Source organism: Ascidiella aspersa, chromosome 9 (assembly GCF_963924565.1).
Source record: "Ascidiella aspersa chromosome 9, kaAscAspe10.2, whole genome shotgun sequence".
Taxonomy (NCBI): domain Eukaryota; kingdom Metazoa; phylum Chordata; class Ascidiacea; order Phlebobranchia; family Ascidiidae; genus Ascidiella; species Ascidiella aspersa.
The window spans coordinates 19,367,481-19,387,174 of record NC_139455.1 but is presented as its reverse complement, the minus strand read 5'-3'; the positions used below and the strand labels follow the sequence as shown (position 1 = coordinate 19,387,174).

At 39.8% G+C, this 19,694-nt stretch overlaps 1 protein-coding gene across 1 annotated transcript in view; it reads left to right on the top strand.

The window, feature by feature from the left end:
• The window catches only part of LOC146133458 (thrombospondin-type laminin G domain and EAR repeat-containing protein-like), a 46,056-nt gene that overhangs the window by 24,157 nt on the left and 2,205 nt on the right, over positions 1-19,694 (top strand). Inside the window, exons 5-9 of the mRNA XM_083397753.1 lie at positions 10,524-10,614; positions 12,289-12,379; positions 14,844-14,975; positions 15,609-15,835; positions 16,341-16,524. Of these exons, the coding sequence (XP_083253879.1) occupies positions 10,524-10,614; positions 12,289-12,379; positions 14,844-14,975; positions 15,609-15,835; positions 16,341-16,524 (725 nt within the window). The remainder of the gene's footprint in view (positions 1-10,523; positions 10,615-12,288; positions 12,380-14,843; positions 14,976-15,608; positions 15,836-16,340; positions 16,525-19,694) is intronic.

Here is a 19,694-nt window from a genome sequence, read left to right as displayed (position 1 = left end):
CTAACTCATTTAAAAAAGGTCTTTGATGCCAAAAGTGTTTGACATTCGTAAAAGTGAAGGCACACATGTAGCGGGCGAAACATTTTTCCTTTTCCTCCTTTCCCGAACTTTATCATCCTTCGCATTCTTCTTTCCGCCTCGGTCGAAACCAGGTGCCGTCTTGTTGATAAAAGGGCGACCGGCTAACGCGATTCTTCCTATCCCTGCCCGGTGGGATATCCTGTGGGCGTTGGTCGTTACACTTGCGAGCCTTAACCCACCCAACTGCCTTAACGTATTGTGGCTTGACGGGGCGTGAAAAAACGACGGGAATCGAGAGAAAGGACTTGGGCTTAGGGGAGTGCTGCTTATGCAATGTTTGAAACAGTTTGTTTTAAATTATCTTGGGTTCGAGCCAAGTCATTTGCTACTTCTTAAGTCCAAGCCAAGTCGATTGCACCAAGTGCCAGCTAATTTAGAACTAAATTCATGCCCCAGTACAAGTGATTGCCGCAGAAAGTCCAATCATTTGCATTGCAGCAAACGCCGGGAAACAAACATGTAATGGCAAACTATGTAACGCACTAAAAAACACAAAGACTAACAGCAAGCAAATATAACAACCTCAAGTCATACCATATTTTAAATGAGTTAAGTCAAGTTTTGTCATTTTTGTCCCAAAAGACTCACGTTAATTGAAGTCAAAACTTTTTGAGAACACTGACTGAGTTAAAACTGCGTTTGGGTTTTCTTCCTTTTTAAATTGCTTGAAAGTGATTCGAGCAAGTTTGTCGACTGTGGATGATGCCAAAAACAAATCAAAGTAGTTTCGAGCACGCCTGTGGCTATTCTGGAAGTTTTGTCATACTGTCATATGATAATATCTCTTGCTTACCTTTAACCGCTGTCTTTTAAAATCCAATTAATTTCTTTGTATAATTAAAAGTAAAATGCAAGAATATGGTAAGAGCGTATAGGCAGGCGCAATGTTTACACTATATAATACCTCTTCAAAAATACCTTGCTACGAAAGTTAGAGAAACCGAAATATGCTTTGAAAAAATAAAACAGTATTAAATCTTTCAATTGCTTTTTTAGAAGTCTTATTCGAACCACGGCAATGCTTTTTCTAACAAACGCTGTTTTAAAGGTCCCTGTATGTTGGTCAAAAGACATGTTGCAACAGTTTTCGTTTTTCAATGGGTTGATTAGATAAACAACTTCATGGCCCGACTTTACTTAAAAAAAGTAACTGTGGTTGTCAGAAATCTTAACCGAAACTGCGTCTGCTAATAAAAATTCAACCGCACACTTGGCTATCATTTTGCGTCCGTCTTAGCTTCTAAATACGTATATGGATGATTTCGGGCATTTTAACACACCGTTCTAAAAACAAACGATACCCGGAGACGAGCACAATTGATGCATCCACACCACATATTAATCATCCGATATGTTATACGTCTCTCATCGTTGCCGGATTAGGCCGTCCATCCGCGCATCGATTTCACGCGTCCAATCAAGCCTACGATTCTTGGATGTGGGCTTGTGCCCTACTGGGGGGTTATCTGGGGCGGGGGTTAAATGCCCCCTACCCGTGCCCCACTGGGGCCAGGCGGGGACAGACAACGCGGTTTCCGGTGACCAGATGTGCTGCCACGGTCGACGGAACGAAACTTCGTCGCAAAAGTTGCCCAACTCAAAAACCTGCGTTTCGAAAGATGGTAAAAAAGGGTCAATGATCTTGCGCAGGAAAATTGCCAATTTCAAAAGTGTTCTTAGTCCTCCGGTACAACAATTTGCACTGTTGTAAACAGGTCATTTTTAAATGACCTAAATACCGGTCAAGTCATTTATAAAATAACTTTAGTCCAAGTCAAGTCGTTTTAAATAAAAAAGTCGATTCCCAGTCCAAGTCATTAGTTGCGCAAGTCATGTCCAAGTCAAGTCATAATTAGAGAAAGTCAACTTAAAGTCATGTCCTTGTCATAAAAAATAAAATGTTAAACTACTATAGTTTTTAAACTCGTACGATTATGAACAATACCTGAACTAAAAAACAGAAAAAACGCAAAATATAGCAAGAAATTTGTTAAAATTTGGATAAATAGCTCAATTTTATAAAAAATATACTTGAAAAAAGCACTTAATTTCAACCCAAGTCATTTATCTAAAAACCTTCTCAAGTCAAGTCATTTGTCCGAAAGACTTAAGTCAAGTCAAGCCATTTATAAACAGTGACTTAAGTGCACTTAAGTCAAGTCATTCACTAAGTCTTTACAACACTGACAATTTGTGGTAAATAAGAGTTGACCCATATAAATTGCTACAACTGAAAGGATTGTCCGACTTAGATTTTCACGTCAGAGCTCTTTCGCAAACAAAAAACGATTTTAAAAATGTTTCTGATTTTGCGGCACCATAATTTGTTGCTGATGCCTGATCTCCAATATGCAAATTGCAATTGGAAGAAAAAAACGATTTTACGCCATGCAGAACTGAAATATCCGGACTTATTATGCTTGATCCCTATTCATTTTCTCCTTTTGTAAACTCCGACAAACTAATAAGTAAAACTCTAAGCTTCTTACGTCAAACAAAAAGGGAGATTCTCTTTACCTCTTGCTTATTATCTTGCAAAGCAAATACGTAAAAAACCCAAACCTCAAAATAAATAAAGTATAACGATTGATGTGCACCGCCATTTTTACTTGAGCGTTTGCATTAACCTTAAAGGCATTAGGCCATCAAGGAGAATATCGTTTATTCGTGGAATTTGAGGTATGAAACTGTTAGTGAATCACTAAGCATATTAGATTAACTGCAATGTCATGTATTTTACAGTCTCACCTTTAATAAAATCATAGGTTTTTCTGTTTTTTAAACGGCGAGTTAAGGTCAAAGTGTGCTGGTGTTACTTTTTTAATTGCTGGGGGTTAATTTTACGTACAACAACTTAACAAGCTTTCTCCTAATGACAAAAAGTGCTTTCCTGTGCGATATCGTTAAAATATAGGCCACAAATAGTACATTTTATATTATAGTTGTGTTATAGATATTTTTGCGGAACATGCAACTTAAAACCTAGTTTGTAGTGTTTTTGACCTTTTAGCTGTGGTTTGTTGTCCCGCTAAAACGTTAGCCTTTCGAAACAAGCTACAAAAGATTAGCCAATGAATCCGTAATATATCCCAATTACACATGTTAAAAGATATAACGTCAATCCTGTAATGAATAGTAAAATAAACAACACCAGAACGGCCTTATAACTCATTGACTTCCTTAAAAAAAGTTAAAATTAAAAAAAAAACAATTGGTAAAATTGATACTACGTTTTTGCTTTTTGACGGTAAAGGTTTTAGCGTTTTTAATATTGTCAAAATTACCCTCCTCAAAACAATAAAAGGGTTTTCTTGGTGCGTTCATTCGTCTCTATATACCTTCTTCTCGTAAACATTAGAAAGTGACGGGGTCATCTCTATTCGAAGATTCCTCGGCGGCTTATTCCACCAGGCGCCACATCAAAGGCCCGGCCACAATTCCGTGCGCTTCCGAATTAAGATCTCGCATTGCTGCAGCAAAACGAGATCAAAAGCGCCGACGGCAAAGTTTCATTGCCCGACCAGCTATAACAATCAGCGACAATAGGAAACGACCACCAAAGCGTGTATGTAGGGCCGTCTGGTTTTGCTTTGCTCCGTCGACCAACGGCCCTGGCCAAATATTGACTACTCTCGATGTGGAACAAGCGAATTATCGCATTAAGCGCGGAAGAGCCTTTGTTCCCTTTAAAAAACAGGTCCTTTAGGCAGGGTTATGAAAGCGGGTCGTTATTTGTTCGAAAGCGAAATTGTGCGTTCCGATATTTAAAAGCGACATCCTTAAATGACTCAATCATTAAAAGACAAAATCACTTGGGCTTAACTGCTGTAGGAGTGAATATAAAAGTGTAAAAAAGTTTTCAATAGAATTGCCATAAAATCCAACCTAATAAGTGAACTGGTTTAATGTGAAAATCTTTTTAAAAATATGCAACTGTTTCTGGGGGCTTGGAAATAGGGCTCTAAATCAAGATTATCATTTTTTAAATTATCTCTAAAAAGATTTTTTTTAAGCCGTTTTAAAAGTAATGCATACTCTATAAACTTACTTTTTTCAAGGGTTTAGGGGTAAAGAAAATCACCCCCGGTTCAGCTTTAATGGATCTAAATCAACAAACAAGAATGTTCTTTCGGGTATTCCCCGCGTTTTAAATGGGGGAGGGGATGCGTCGGGCCATCTATTGTCCCCGGCCCCTCTTTAATCAAGTGTCACATTCACGTAAACAGACCTAGGCGGAGAGGGTTTAGCATAGCGCTGCGCGGAAAAATAAACTTGACGCCTCGAAACGTAACGGTCCTAAGTAGTTGTGAAGGAGTCAAGGCGCCATGAGGCTTTTGCGTTGAAGTGCGAATATCTGCTTAGCGAGCGAAATCTAAATCGGAAACGCGTTCCGACACAGTAATAGCTTAGAAAGCCTATACTCGGGCAAATTTTTTGGGGGGGCGAAGCCTAAGTGAAAGTTTACAATGGAAATAGCTGCCAGCCAAAGGCGGACAATTATGGATACGAAATATGTCAGCATTGGTGTTGATGTTTATTTGTTGTCACAAATTTAAACCCAAATAGCGAAAGGATCATCGCAAAAAATCATAAGACAATTTTTGAGTCAAATTTGCCTTAATGTATACGGAACTCAAGTATTCAGAATGAAAAACACAAAAATGAAGACAAAACAAAAGCAAGGTAAACGATGCGAATTAATAAGTTATTATTAAGTGATCCAGTAATAATAAAAAGTGTCTATTTTGCGCTACAAAACGCACCAAAAATGCCCGATAAACTGTTTTTGACTGCGGTCGCCATTTCAAGTGTGGAAATAATATATTCGTCAGCAAACGGGCCATCTTCAAATTACCTCGATTAGACGGACAGGCATCATTCAAACGTCCCCTCTATTGTCACCAGACAATGGTCATTTATCTGAACCCAGTGACGTGCCTTGAAACTGGCAGGGGGCCAAAGAGCGGCAGACAAGGGGGGATAATTTTGTCGGTATGGACGGTATGCGTTTGAAGGCGAGCGGCGACGTGAAATTTGAGACTGTCCATCCATCGCATCGGGACAGGAGAGTGAAAGATCGGCGTTTGAAGCGTAAACGACTTGTTTATGTTGCCGTTCGACGGCGGCGGGGGCCGACTGCGCCCGGGAACGGACCCCGTGTGTCCCGGCAGACCAGCTTTTAAGTTCCCGGGAGCGCGACGCAAGTCCTGCCAACTGGCAGAGTGTAGCAGTGCCGCCGTTTATTTGGTCAAAGGGATGTAAAGGCTGCGGTGGATCTTTTTAGAGTTTTCCGCTCTTGGGAGTGGTTTGTTGATGTGATTTGTGAACTGAGTAACTGCGCCTTCAGGTTGGCTTGCTGATCGCCGTGGTATGTTTTTTCTGGTTTCAATGCACCCCAATAATAGCTGTTCGGACTGGTTGTGTAGTTGCGGAAGCGATATAACCCACCTAGGTTTACCACGTATTACTTTGTCCGGTATATTTTCCTCTGTGCCATACAGAAAACACGTTTGCGTGATTTTTGTGGCTTAGATACTAAAGTTATTACTTTGTGTGCCAATCAAGTTATAAGTAAATTTTTTATTTAGTTTCAACTGACAGTTCGTGCATCTCAAGTTAAATAATCGTTTCAGCTTTTCTCAAACATGTTAGATAAATAAAAAAATAAATTTCACACCATCACAGAAAGCATATTATTCTTCGTTGAATTGTAATACGTGTACAACGAGTTGTAATAAGACGTCAACGGCATACAGAGTTCTTCCTTAATTTCAATTTTACTCAAAATTACCCAAGTCAATCTATATAGGTCATATAACAACTCGAGTAATCTAAAGAATAAAAAAAATTGCCTCACATCAGAATGGCAAGTTCCTCTTAAAAACACTCGCCATTGAAGCGTTCCAACAAACGCGCACAACTTTTCGAAATGCCATTATCGCCAACCAAAAAAAACCGCTGGCAGCACGGCGCGCATCCCAAAGTGTGTTTACTCGCGGCATACGCTCCGACCGCCGAATAACTCGCCGCCGCAGAATACATATCTCTCAACGAATGTAGCGGGGGTCACCGCGGGCGGCTTGCAACGTTGACACCCACCCCCCTTTGCTAGGGTGAAACCCCAAGGCCACCGTCGTCCCCTCAATCAGCGGTCCCATTGTGACGTCACATGAGGCTTCGCGCGGCGGTCGCGCTCGGTCGGGGGCGATGACGAAAATGCTAACGCAGCGGCGAATTTCAGCGGCTTTTTGCTTTTGTGTCAAAACCGCGCTGCTGGGAGAGAAATTTGTTTTGCCGTCGGTTTTAGACTCGAGACACTTTTTTGTTTTGTCTTTTCAGACATACGAGGGACAAGTATTTTTATATGGGTGAATAATCGTGTTTTCTTGTTGTAATAAACTCCACGTGCATCGCACTCCTTTTAAGCGCTCTTTATCATTAGAGTAGAAAAAGTTTGTCTCGCGCGCACCTTCCATATAATAAAAATAACATAAAATGCCAATCCTACAATTACATTTCTATGATGTTCACTTCAAACGATAAAAACAGACGAGTGGTTATATGTGCTTAAGGGGGAAAATATAATTTGTAGCCGATTACTAACTAAGTGTTAGAAATGGCATTTCCACACTCAGAGTAACACACAGCACAACATTTCAATGAAACAATTCCGTTCCTAACTTTTGAAATCGCAGCAGCAAAATATAACTTTGGCACCCAGTGAAGAAGAAATGGGCTGGTCAAGTTTTCCACCCCTAAATTCCCTCTCCCCAAATCTCACTATCTTAAAAGTCAAAGGCCAAACTATTTCTACCCCGCTTAAGGGACACAATTTTTTTTGATTTTGGTATAGGTAAGTAGTAAGTATATAGGTAAGTAGCAGTGTTATAAACAAGTTATTTTGAAATGACTTAAGTCCAAGTCAAGTCTTTTTGAATAAATAACAAGTCAAGTCCCAGTCCAAGTCATCGGTTGCCCAAGTCAAGTCCCAGTCAAGTCAAAGTGAGAGCAAGTCAATTCAAGTCAAGCCCTTGTCACAAAAATAAAACTTTAAATTATGAAAACTGGCAAACTCCTCCGATTATGAGCAATAACTCAAGTAAAAAATAACATAAACGCAACAGATAGCAAGCAAATTGTTTTATGTGCAAAGATTAGAACAAATAACGCAATTTTATGAGTAATTGCTTAATGAAAACAATTTATTTTAACCCAAGTCATTTGTCCAAATTAAGTCAAGTCAAGTCATTTTGCCCAAAAGACTTAAGTCAAGTCAAGTCATTTAAAAACAGTGACTTAAGTGCACTTAAGTCAAGTCATGTCAAGTCATTGACTTAAGTCATTACAACACTGGTAAGTAGTAAGTAGAAAAGGTAAATGTTTAGTTATTTTAATATTTAGTTGTTTACCGCCCAAACAAAGCCCCAGGTTTCCCTAGAAAAAGGCAGCATCCTATTGAATCAAGCAAGATTTCCCAGGGAGCAAACTTACCTTTCTTGCCCCAGTTTTTCGGTCGAAATCAATCAATCTCAGCAGCAGCCGAAGGGATCACCCTGCTTATCCAGGACAGGTTTTTAATCAGAGCTAAGTTTGCAGGGCGCGCTAATGCAAGTGACACGTGACGACGCGAAGGCCGTGAACCGAAACCGGATCGCGCCGCATTTTGGGCGCCGGATTCCGGCCGAACTTCGGTTTCCAACCAGGGGCCGGATGTGGTTTTGTTCGGGTGAAGCGCCGCCCGCGGGTCGCCGGCTGCTGGTTTGGCGCGGCGCCCGATTCCCAGTCCCTTGTTTTGGCGTCGCGCGAACCTGACCCCGTTCTTTTTTTAGGGGGGAGAAAAGCGGCGTGTCGTCGGCCGCGCGCTCCTGTATATGACATCACAAAGCCCCACGTTCGAAAAAGATAATGTCGCCATTGTTTCGTCTGCTTTCATCTTTGCCCGCGCCGTGACGTCAGAAAACCCCTTTCGACAATGCGCATTGTGACGCAACGGACGTCTACACCCCCTCTCCCTGCACCCCGAAATCTAAATAAAGCTTCAAAGCGCGATCAACAATGGCCATTGTTGCGAGCGATCGACGTTTAATTTAGATAAAATCGATGATCATTGGAAATGGTCGTTTTAACCTTTTTCCGGATGAGAGGAGCGGAAAGATAACCTTTTCGTGAATAATTGCGCCTTGTCATTGCAGCAAAACGAAACGTCAGTAACATTAAATACAACTTCCGTAAAAAATCTAAATTTGTAGCTGTTTTACTTCCAGGTTTATTTATTAAATGCTGACTCGTCGACTAGGGATATCCGATACTTGACATTTTATTCCGATACCGACAGAAGTATCGCGTTACGATACCAAATGACGTCATTACTAAGCTTGAACAAGCAAATTAGATGAAATTGAAACATTCAAGAGTAATTTATTTTCCAAAAGTTGCTTAAATGTTAAGAAGTCTATTTTCGTCCAGTTGTTAACCTATACCGTTATTTGATAAATGTAACATTTAAAGTAGAAATTGCTGGATTGTACCTCAAATCACAGCTAAAATCCTTACATTAATTTGGCATCGGATCTGTACCGATATCGCCCTAGTATCGGACGAGTAGCGATACTACCAGTTGGCATCGGTTATCGGCACCGATCCGATATTATCGGGCATACCTACACTTAACGACTCTCTGTTTTTTCATGTAAACTTGAATATTGCTTTTTTTGTACTACATATTTAACTGTACAAATAACACCAAAATAATTAGTGTCAAACGCGACCGTTTGTGTCGTCTATACAGTATGTTTAGTGCGACCCCAAAGAGCTACAGTTGTAGGTTTATTTCAGGAGGCCCTTAATTTGAAATAAAACACCACCTTGGCGCCGCCTGCGGCAAATGTGCGGGCCGGGGGCTTAGTTGCAATTTCCACCGCCCAGTTTGTGTTATTTTAAGGCCACATTGTGCATTGTCTCGCGGGCAATTTGTCTTGATGTGTTTTCCCTCTTGTTGCCACAGGGCGTCCATGCTGGGATTAGCCTGCAATACTTCAGGCTAAATTGCACCCCAGTTAGCCGGCTAAACTCGACGATTATGCAGCAAATTTTGTGTGTTTTACCTATTCGATGGCGTTTACCCGTGTTTCTAAATCCGCCTAAAAATTATGTTTAATGTGTCATGATATATTTCAATTTGAAAACCAGGTGTCATTATTGAACGACAAATTGTTATAGTATTACTAAAGGAATATAGTCAGCTTTTAAAGTGAGCATTCGACATTTTGGCAAACAAAATAAAGACACAAATTTAAACTTTGTATTAACACTATGGTTATTATATGGCAGGCTATAGATACGAAAGTAATCCTGCGTAACCCTGAATTTAAACTTTCGCCCACAAAAGAAATTGCTAAAGCTCAAGTGCGACTAAGCACACCGCGATCCAATATCGCATCTTTGGCGATAGTACCGTGGTCCACGGTTGTGCAACTGTATATTCAGGGACCGCCGAATAATGGCGCAAGATGTTTGGCGTACGGCTTATGACGCCCGCTCGTTTCTCACCCTTTTATCGCCCAGACAAATCGGCCGCCGTACGCGCCTTATTGCACAGGTGCGAAACGTTGGATATTGGGCCTGGATATTTGATATCGCGCCAATCGTCGAGCGTTTCTGATGAGTTATCGATATTGAACGCCCAATTCGACACGCCCTTGAATGTACGACAATTGAAAACGTCAGGCCGGTACTTCGTAGTTTTTAAAGGAAACAATTTTCGTACAACTTAATGATCCTAGCGTTCAATTATTTTGTCCAGGTGCGGCGCGAGGTTATTTCACAATCGTCCCGAATCTTCTGAACCAGTGTTTCTTAACCTTTTTTTTCGCGGCCACCTAAATACTATAATCGTATAAGTATAACAGAAAAGCTTTGGCGATCCATTCTCTTCAATTAACTTTTTGTGTGCTTAAAGTGGACGAAACACAAATAAGGAAAGAAGTTTAATTATTTTAAATTTATTAATCTCCGCCATGCCGTCAAATTGCTTTCCGCGGTTGAAAATTGGTGGATAACTCGTGATCAGAACCAATATCAATAAATCTAACTATACGTGGTCTACAGTCGGCAACCCAGCCAAATCGAACGGCGACCCATAGGTTTTGGCAGCGACCCCTAGGTTATGGAACACCGTTCTAAGCCATATAACAAGACAGTGGGGAATCCCATCTTTAAATTGCGACTCCAAAACCTTCAGTAATATAACAGCCATGGCAAAACCAAGTCTTTTGACTAAACTCTTTATAAGGGAACAAAATAAAAGACGAATAGTTAAATAATTTCGAATTTAATTAATATGAGCCCTTTCTTAGTATTCAACTAATTCTGCAATCGTCTTAAATTTTAGAAAAATCGTGCTTTTGAATGAGCCTCAAAAATTTACCTTTCTTGTTTTTAAGGTCGCTCACAGAACCCTTTCCACGACGAATGAATGTGAAGCGCACTCGTATTTACGTGGCAAGCAGACGGAAAAGAAACAAGCAGTTCAGCGTGAGTTCATCAAATTTAAGTTAACTCAAAAAACGGAAAGGTTTAAAAGATCGAGAACCACGCTCTCATTTTTCATTAGCAAAGTCTGGTACATTTTTGTACGCTGTTCACAAAACAAAGTTCTAACTAAGTCAAGGGTTTTTAAAGTGGAGTCCAACTTTAAACCTTTTGCTGTTTAGGCTCGGCAAGATCGCGTGATGCAAATCTGTAAGTCGTAGAATAATATCGAAAGCAGTTAAGCACCTATTGGTTTCGGGAAAAAAAGGTTAATGTTGGAAACGAAAAATTACCCAGCTAGCATGTGCAACAAATAGAAATACACCTGATACTAGTCATCGGCAAGGCGTCTCCTGGTGGAAACCAATGTCGCTTATGTTTTAAATTTTGGTTTTGTTCGTCGCTATTCGCCACTCAACTTTTACTGTTTTGTCCACTCCCTGCAAGGATTAAAGGTTTTTCCGAAATTTTTGCTGAAATGGCACAAAAAACACCTGAGCCACGTTAAAAAGTCATTGCGTTTGTTATTTTACTGCCAATAAAGTTTTAAATTTAGACCTATTATCCGCCAAGCCTGTTTCATCTTGCGACGCTTCTCAGACGGTGTTAAAGTTGTCATTATTAGTTCCAAATAAAACAAAAACCTGCGTTTCCGGTCAAACTTCGCTGTTCACAAATCCTCTTGGGGACAATTCTCCTCGCTCGGTTTGACAATAATCGGCAAAGTGATGGCTTAAACCGAAAACTCCGAAAAGGCGACAGGTCGCGCCTCGGAAAATCCTCGTCTGATTGTAACAGTTACGAGTCGCATTTGGAAAGGCGGGTTTCCGTAAAGTTCTCGTCATTAAAACGCGGAGAGTCGCGTCTCATCCTCTCCGAACCCGTGATTACGGGCGTCGTACAAAAGCGCGTTTTTATCAGAAGGGGTTGCGGCCGCTTTACGGCAACCTGTATTTACGGCGCGGCGCGGTAACCTGGGCTGATTAAGCGCGCGATTCCGATTGGGACCAATCAATCCCGAGCACTTGCCCGTTTGTCCGTTAAATTAGGAGAAAAACATCGCGTCCTGTAGTGCTGTCAACTGCTCGACGCCTTTAGATGCTTTAAAATCCTGCTTACCTGTGTGGCTAAGCCTGTGGCGTCGTTTCTGCGCTTCCGAAAATAAAGCACTTGCTAAAATTGTGGTCTGTACAGGCTGTGCGTTAAGGAACCATTCTGTACGCATTGTTAAACTGCATATCAAAATATTACGTGTTTTGTACCATTTTGTCGTATTTTGTTTTACTGTTTTTTTTGATATTTGATTTAAAAAATAGAATTTTATTTTATTTTACTTATTTATTATTTTTGCTCAACAACGTCACCTCGTGGGTGTTTTCAGTAAATGTTTTTGATATATTATCGCATACATTTCGTCTCAAACCTTTATTTCGTTGCTGCTGACCAAAATTAGACCTGTTTAAAGTAAATCATTTAAAAAAATTAGGTCAAATAAAAATCAAGTCTAAACGATTTTTCGGACCACATATGACAAAATTGTCTCTGCTTCAACCAATGACGTATTCGTTCTAATTATTATCGCTATGTAGGTAAATGCCTAAATTGGCTTATTCACCCATCGCCACACTACCAAAAATATCGACAATTTACAAAACCATCTCGAATTATTGTTTGCAGGGTTTGCTTCGTCAACTAGTATTCTATCCCGGTGAAGATGCATCTCAGCAGTTATGCCCTTCGACCAACCCAACCCTACCTCAAACGGCAGGTAAAGATACATATACAAAATGAGTTACCGATTTCAACAATGCAAACGAAGTACATCCACATACACCTAACATTTAAGTTTAGCAAACGAGTGCATTTTTATAGGTATGACTTACTGACTTGCAGCTTAAGTTGCAAGTATCTTTCTAAAAAGGAGGAGGGGGGGGGGGTATTTTTGTAGGTTGCTGTCCAGCTTTTGCAAATTTGGTCTGCCTGCGAATTAATCGAAAACACACAAAATCAATTACCTTTCTTTAAATAAACCGAACAGTGTGCCTGTTCAATACGGAAGCCGTATCCAAATGTTGGCGACACTTGACCCAAATTGATGTAGTTTTTTTAGAAAAGGATCAGTAAACATTATTAGAAGTCAACGTGGAACAGGTTTTCGGATCAAAAATATTACCATAGTTGAACTGGGTCGTCATCCTTATATTGGTTTCCTTCCAATTTGTGCGGTTTTTGTTTTATGTCTAAGCTTCCAATGTTTATAAATTAAACCTATTGGGCGTGAGGCCAGGATAGGCTTAATATTTTTACCAAACACTATTACGACCGGTGGTTACAGAGTAAAATTAATTGTTTCAAGTACCCCATGTACGTATTGCTAACAATATGGATTAAAACTTTTTTATTGAAAGCATTTCATTTGTATACTTTAAACATAAATTTAAACTGGTGTGTCAATAAAGGCTGTTTTGTCAGTATTCCCATGAGCAAAAACAAACAATGCGTTATGTCAATTTGAAAGAAGTGTGTACTTTCTAACCCAACACTAACATATAATACCTATGAGCAAGTCGCCAGCCGCCACCCACCTAAAAAGCAGCGGTCCACGGTCGAGCTGCTCTTGTTAAAATGCTTCAAATGCCGGGCGCCGGCGTTAATAAGGAAATATCCCGTTTGAAACGTCGGGATTGACAGTCGGATGATCAATCAGGATTTTCGATCTCGCGCCAGGCTTCTCAAGCGGGGCCCCACTTTGCGTCATATCTAAGCCGGCCAGGTAAAGGGCGCGTTGATTGACGGGCGCCAAGCCAGGCGTGCGTTTAACCCTTTGCGCGCCCAAGTGTGCTTGAGCGCCCAGCGGATCTTTGTAATCATGCTGGGCGTATGAAATATATTGGATGTAGGAACGTAACAATTTATCTTTTAGGCGTCTTTTTGGTATTGATTTAACCAAACTGTTGTCCACCAAAAGCGCCGAAAAACTCCCCGGTTTAATAAAATGTGCGTTTTTCGTCTTTGCCATGCGAGAAAAATAACGTTTTGAAGCTTTGAAGCTCTTATCACGCGATTCTAATTGACACGTGAGCGATACTGTGTTGTACAATAGACATCTAAAACTTGGTTTTCAGGTCTTTATACTAGGCTTAAGTACATTGTAACAAATTTGAATAAAATTTGGTCTAAGAAACTCTATTGATCTTATGTGCATGGCAGTTTGTTAAAATGAAAATTTAACAGAATTTGCTTCTTGATTTTTATGCAAGTCTTGTCTGCTGGATCAAATCGGCCTATCGTTGAATACTTCCAAAATTACTATTGTTCCTATAAAATTGCGTGGCTTATAGTAAGATTGGATGTAATCCTATATTTTGGAGACCCCTTTGAGTACTTCCTGACCAAGAAAGTTGTGATATGTAGGTTCCAGGCCACCAATGGATTGCAATTTTAAGAATTAGGATTAAATGTCTTTCAATCTGCTTAACACAACACTTGGTCGAAGTTTGAGGTAAAACGTTAAAGTCTAAAGTCCAATGCCATGGCCCGTGTACGAACAAAGTCGTCAAACTGCGATGAGTTATATTTCTGACTCAGCTCATTTGAACAGACCGTATACAAACCCGCTTATATATCACCTCACAAATGCCAGCAGAGACATAAACAATTAAACACGCCTTTCTTGCGCCCCAACTCAAGCAAACAAAGTTGACAAACCCCGCTTAGACCTTCATACTATAGCTCAGAATTCATGACTCACGTTCATTTGCTAGCACCTGAACCAACTTACCGTAAACGTAATGTCGTCATTAGTGCTGAGTTCATCGTGACGTCATTTTAATTGTGTGAGTAGTAATATCAGTGTGATCTGGCAAACAGAAGGTTTGATTGTTTTTTGTTTAACCCGCCTTTTTCTAATATTGTTGTAGAAACTTGTCCAAAAATTTATTTCATAAAAGGGTTCCAAAATAGCCTAAATGTTAGTGTTTTTCAGTCTATAAGGTATATTCTTGACTAACAAACTTTAATATCAAGCAAGTAGCATATGTTTCTTAAATACAAATATCCATCAAAATATTGCAACTCTAAAAGGGTTTGTATAATGTAATGGCAAACTTAAAAAAATTGTTTAAATACCGTGAACCTAAATTAAGTGAAATTGTTTTAAATGCTTTGCGAAATCTAAAGAGCGTCATGGCTCCAAATCTGCTGCATCGGTTTAACAAACCTACTTTTTGCAGCGCCGCTGATAGTGCTGGAGTCTGACAAGCAGGACGTGCGTTGCTCACTGGCTAGCAAAGGAACGTTGAAGTACACCAAGCATCACACTATGGAGATTTGCACCGGGATAAACTTTCAGCAAGTCAGAGGAGGTAAGGCATTAAAGTTTTCATCCAACGGTGCAGCATTTGCGAAATGGTGTTTTTAAATTTTCACTTTTGCGAATGGTGTTTTTAATATTATATTTGCAAACTTTTAAGAGTCCGTTTCGCAGAATTGTAACAATTGCTGCACCAAACTATTACAGGGCACGGTAATGGAATAATTTTTCTACCTTGGGTTAAAAAAATTGGCTGCACCTATTTTCCGCTGAAAACGGCTTAAATTTGTTAGGACAATGGACAACGGTAGACTATCCAATGATGTATGACTAGTTTTTATTTTAATAAACTAAACATTATGTCTGCTTGTAAATATTTTTTCACCCAACCATCAAATGGGAATTTTAGACACCTTCAATTGCATTTGTCAGCTTATCGTTTAGAAAAAATGACCGAATCCCTTTCAGACATCCTTTTCATTGTGTACCTTAAGTTAATTCGATTAAATTAAGATATAAAATGGTGATGTTAATCCCATTAAGAGCCGCAGTTTGATTTATGCAATAAAGTAAAAAAGCTGTAATGTTGTTTATTGACTATCCCTGGTTTCGATAAGTGTATCATCATTGCCAGTTTAACGTTTACGTCGAGTAATTAATCTTTGTCTTTTACTTAATAATTCAGGCAGGGAACGCATGGACTACATCATCGACTACGATGACATCACAATCAACGACACGATTTCGATGGAGTGGTTTGAGATTGAAGGCGAAGGAACGTTCCTGGCGACTGCCAACAAAGATTTTCCCTACTCTGCTCTCTTCAAGTGGGACGGTCGTCGCTTCGAAGTCTTCCAGATGTTTAAAGCGCAGCTCGCCGTGCATTGGAACGCCTTCAAGATGGGGTTCGATGTAAGTCGGAACGAAAAACGTTACAACATCCCTACACTCACTTAGGCCCAAGCCAAGTCATTTTACCCGAAAGACTTAAATAAATTCTAGTCAGTGAAAAACAGCTACTCAAGTGCAAGTCGTTGACTGATTAGGCTTAAGCATCGGCAGACGTATCGCCATTATCTGCTGCAAACAGACAAATTATTGAATAATTATAGTTATGCACTACAACTCTGGATTCGCATGTTTACAACCAAAAAGCAGATAAATACCGCAAAAGTAGTAAAACAAAGCATCACTTCATTTTTGGTGTTTCTGAAAACTGCTTTAGGCAGAAATGCTTGTAGAGATTGCAAAGAATGAGGACAAATCCAATGCAATTAAAGCATTTTTTTTTATAATTTTGTGCATCACATATGAACTATCAAACTTCTCAACTTTGTAACCTGTCTATCTAGTATTTACGACTCTCCGTTCGAGCAACATCCAGGCCGTCTCTGAAATAATCAATGTTTTTCTCCAGAACTTCCTGGCCATGTCGACCGGCTTCAATTCGGAGCGTCCCAGGAGCGGCAAGGTCCGAATCTTCCGCTGGTCGAGGAAGAGGAAGAAGTTCGTGCACTTCCAGGTCATTGAGTCGGAGGACGCTCGGAACACTGCCTTCTTCTCCATCAGAGGGCGCCATTTCCTCGCCGTTGTCAATTACGGTATGTACGAATACCTTAGCTCAGTGTTTCTCAGCCTTTTATGGTTAGCGGCACCCCTTAGATCAGTAGTTCCCAAACTTTGTGCCGCAGCACATCAGTGTGCCTCGAGAGATTGTCAAGTGTGCCACGAAACGTTATGTAATATTGGAAAATAAGTCATTTGAATTTACAATAGGCATACACGCAAGCATTTTTACTTGAATACGAGCTATTCGTTGCAAATTAATAATTTTGAGACATTTACATATCTTTGTTGTGGGTTAAGGGCGATTGTAAAATTACCCTATTGATGTTATGTTAAAATTGTGCCGCGAAATACTTAAGATTGTTTTAGTGTGCCGCCAGCAAAACAAGTTTGGGAACCACTGCCTTGGGTTTAAAAGATAATAAATAGATTACGGCAATTTGTCCGTATAAGCAATTCACTAGAATGTTACAAAAAAACGGACTTGGAACAACGCACATCAACTCTACGCCACGTAGGAAGTTATAATTGGATTTATTCCACTTTAATCTTACACAAAAAGTTGTAAGAGTTGAGCAAAAATCAGATTCTTAAAGATTCACAAATATGTCGAGGCACCCTTGATGTGAGGATTACAAATGGCACCCCCGGGTGGCGCGTCACTCCGGTTGAGAACCACTGCCTTCGCTGTTTTATGGGGAGGTTGAACGAAAAATGGCGTACGCTTAATATTTTTCACCTTTTCCAAAGCTCTTTAAATAAAAAATAAAATAATCATGATCTCACTATCAGATAACAAAGTTCAAAGAATTACGTAATAGACATTTTCGCAGGTATTTAGGAATAAGAAGAGGTTGTAAAAGAGTATGCGCAGACACAACTATATACTCACAAAATATTTACTATCATTAATTTTCAGCTGTAACTTTAAACAAAAGTTGGTAAAGATTATTATCTTACCAACTAAAATGCTTTGGCGATAACTTTCCAATCGTCGCAGCCCTGGGGACTATGCCACTATTTTTGTCTTGCCGCAGTGACACGGAACCTCGTTGTGAAATATTACGTCAGAAATGGCGCCACCAAAAAGCCGCCGCTGCTCGGAAGCTTTACTAACACATGCAGTTTTTTTTTTTTTGAGTCGAAAAGAAAGTATTGGATGCGTAGAACGGTCGGCATGGCTGACCCGTTAGACAAACGGGTACCACAATTTTAATACTCACTCGATTTGGGTTTTCTATGAAAGAATTCTTGCAGGAGATGCTTTTTAATTTTTTCGTTACAAAGTAACAAAATATTGTCGCGCGGAACGGTGTTTGTATATAAATGTATTTGCTTACAATTTTTTTTTTATACAACAATATTGCAACATTTCTATACAAATAAATCGGTTAGTGACTTAACACTAGTTAAGCCGAGAAAAAGGTTGGTAATTGCGACTTCATTATCGTTAATGCCAAGTGGAGCAGCGACAAAATTATATTCCGAAATATGGGTCACGAGCGACTTTTGCCAGCGTTATCTCGATCCGTTATTATGCCAGTACGTTCTTTCACCGAGGAAATATGTAGCAGGAATTTCAATCATCTTTTACAGGCGTTTTCTGTCTTTTGTTGTTTTGCCAATTTAAAAGAAGTGCATGCGACATTGCACTGCAAGCGCGAACAGGCCTCAGCTGTGTTATTTGGCGGCGCACAAAAATGCCCGCTGTATTTTTTGGCTTCGATCTCAAACCACAAGAAAGGCGCAATTTCGCCCTTAGAAAGATCCCATTTAAAAGCAGGCGGTGGCCTGTAAGGTCGGCTCTTTGAAGTTTTGTCTCGCTTTGAACGAAGTTGATGAACTTGGACGGAACTACGCCCGTTTTGTGCCCAGAAATTCCCGGCAAATTGGAACGAGGAAAGATCGATTCCAGAAGTCGACCGCGTTGCTGTCGGCAGGTGGCGCTGTTGGTAGCGACTTTCTTGCCCAGTGATGACCAACCTAGGCCGCATTGCCACTATAAACTTTCGATGGGCTGCAAAACCTACAAAAGGGGGTGACGTTATAAGTTACGGCATATCGTGACGTCATTAAACCACTTAACTTATAAACACTCGCTCTTCCAGAGTGAACTCGTGCTCAAATATGCAAGTGAATCTCGGCCTTAGCGCAAAGCACGAAAAATTTAGTTTACATGCCGTATTATGCCATGTTACAACCCCTCTGAACTGATATATTTCCTTAAAACGGTCTGCAAAAACACATTTAGAAAAACAAACATCTTGCCTAACAATGATGGGTGTGCAAGCGTTCGATGGCTGTTGGAATGCGACCATAGACTCGAGTATAGTCACCGTAAAAGTATGAGATTGGGCCTACATCAAATACTACGCGTTCTACACGTTTTGACGACCAAATCAAACTACGAATGTCGTCGAATGTTTAGTAACACTTTGTAGTGCATATTCCTGAACCGTACAAAGCATTTGCTAAATTTACCAGCTTTTTTGTTCGAACGAAACGAGGTATTTCAATAATCGACGCAAATATGCGTAAAGCCCTGTTTTATCGCGGTGTTATGTTCTGAACGTACTTCCGAGCGACATCGGCTTTAAAACGATGTAGTGGGAAGACACACATTAGTTTGTCGTTTGCTTCTTGATAAATAATTTGCCAATTGTAATTTGTTTTCTTTTGGGTTTTTCCCATTTTATTAATAATAAAAATACAATATATCGCCGGGTTCCAGCAAAAAAAATGGTAAACTATCCCTAAACTATATAATACCCCAAAACTATCTAACACTTAATATGACTAGGATATTATGTAAAAACCTGCGGTTTTAGGCGGCATTTTATTCGTCTTGCTTAGGATCTTGGCATTTTTAGTGGCCGATTAGTTGTCAATATTATTTTGATCATTGCGGTACGGCTGGACTTCAACAAAATGGTCCTCAACAATAGCCCTTTGTGTTTGCATTATTTTTTTTAACGTTGAGCAAAAAAACTGAATATTTTACATTTGACAAAGTATTTCAGAACATTTCATAAAATCAACGTATTTTAATTTTGATTTTATGTAATGTTATTGCTTTTATATTTTATTAAAAAAAGAAACACCTGTGTAATATGCTCCAGAGCACTTTATTTCCTTCGAGGCTTCGCTTATGCTTTTTAGCCGAAACTAAATTCGACTGCTCTGTTGAATATAGTTATGTTTACAA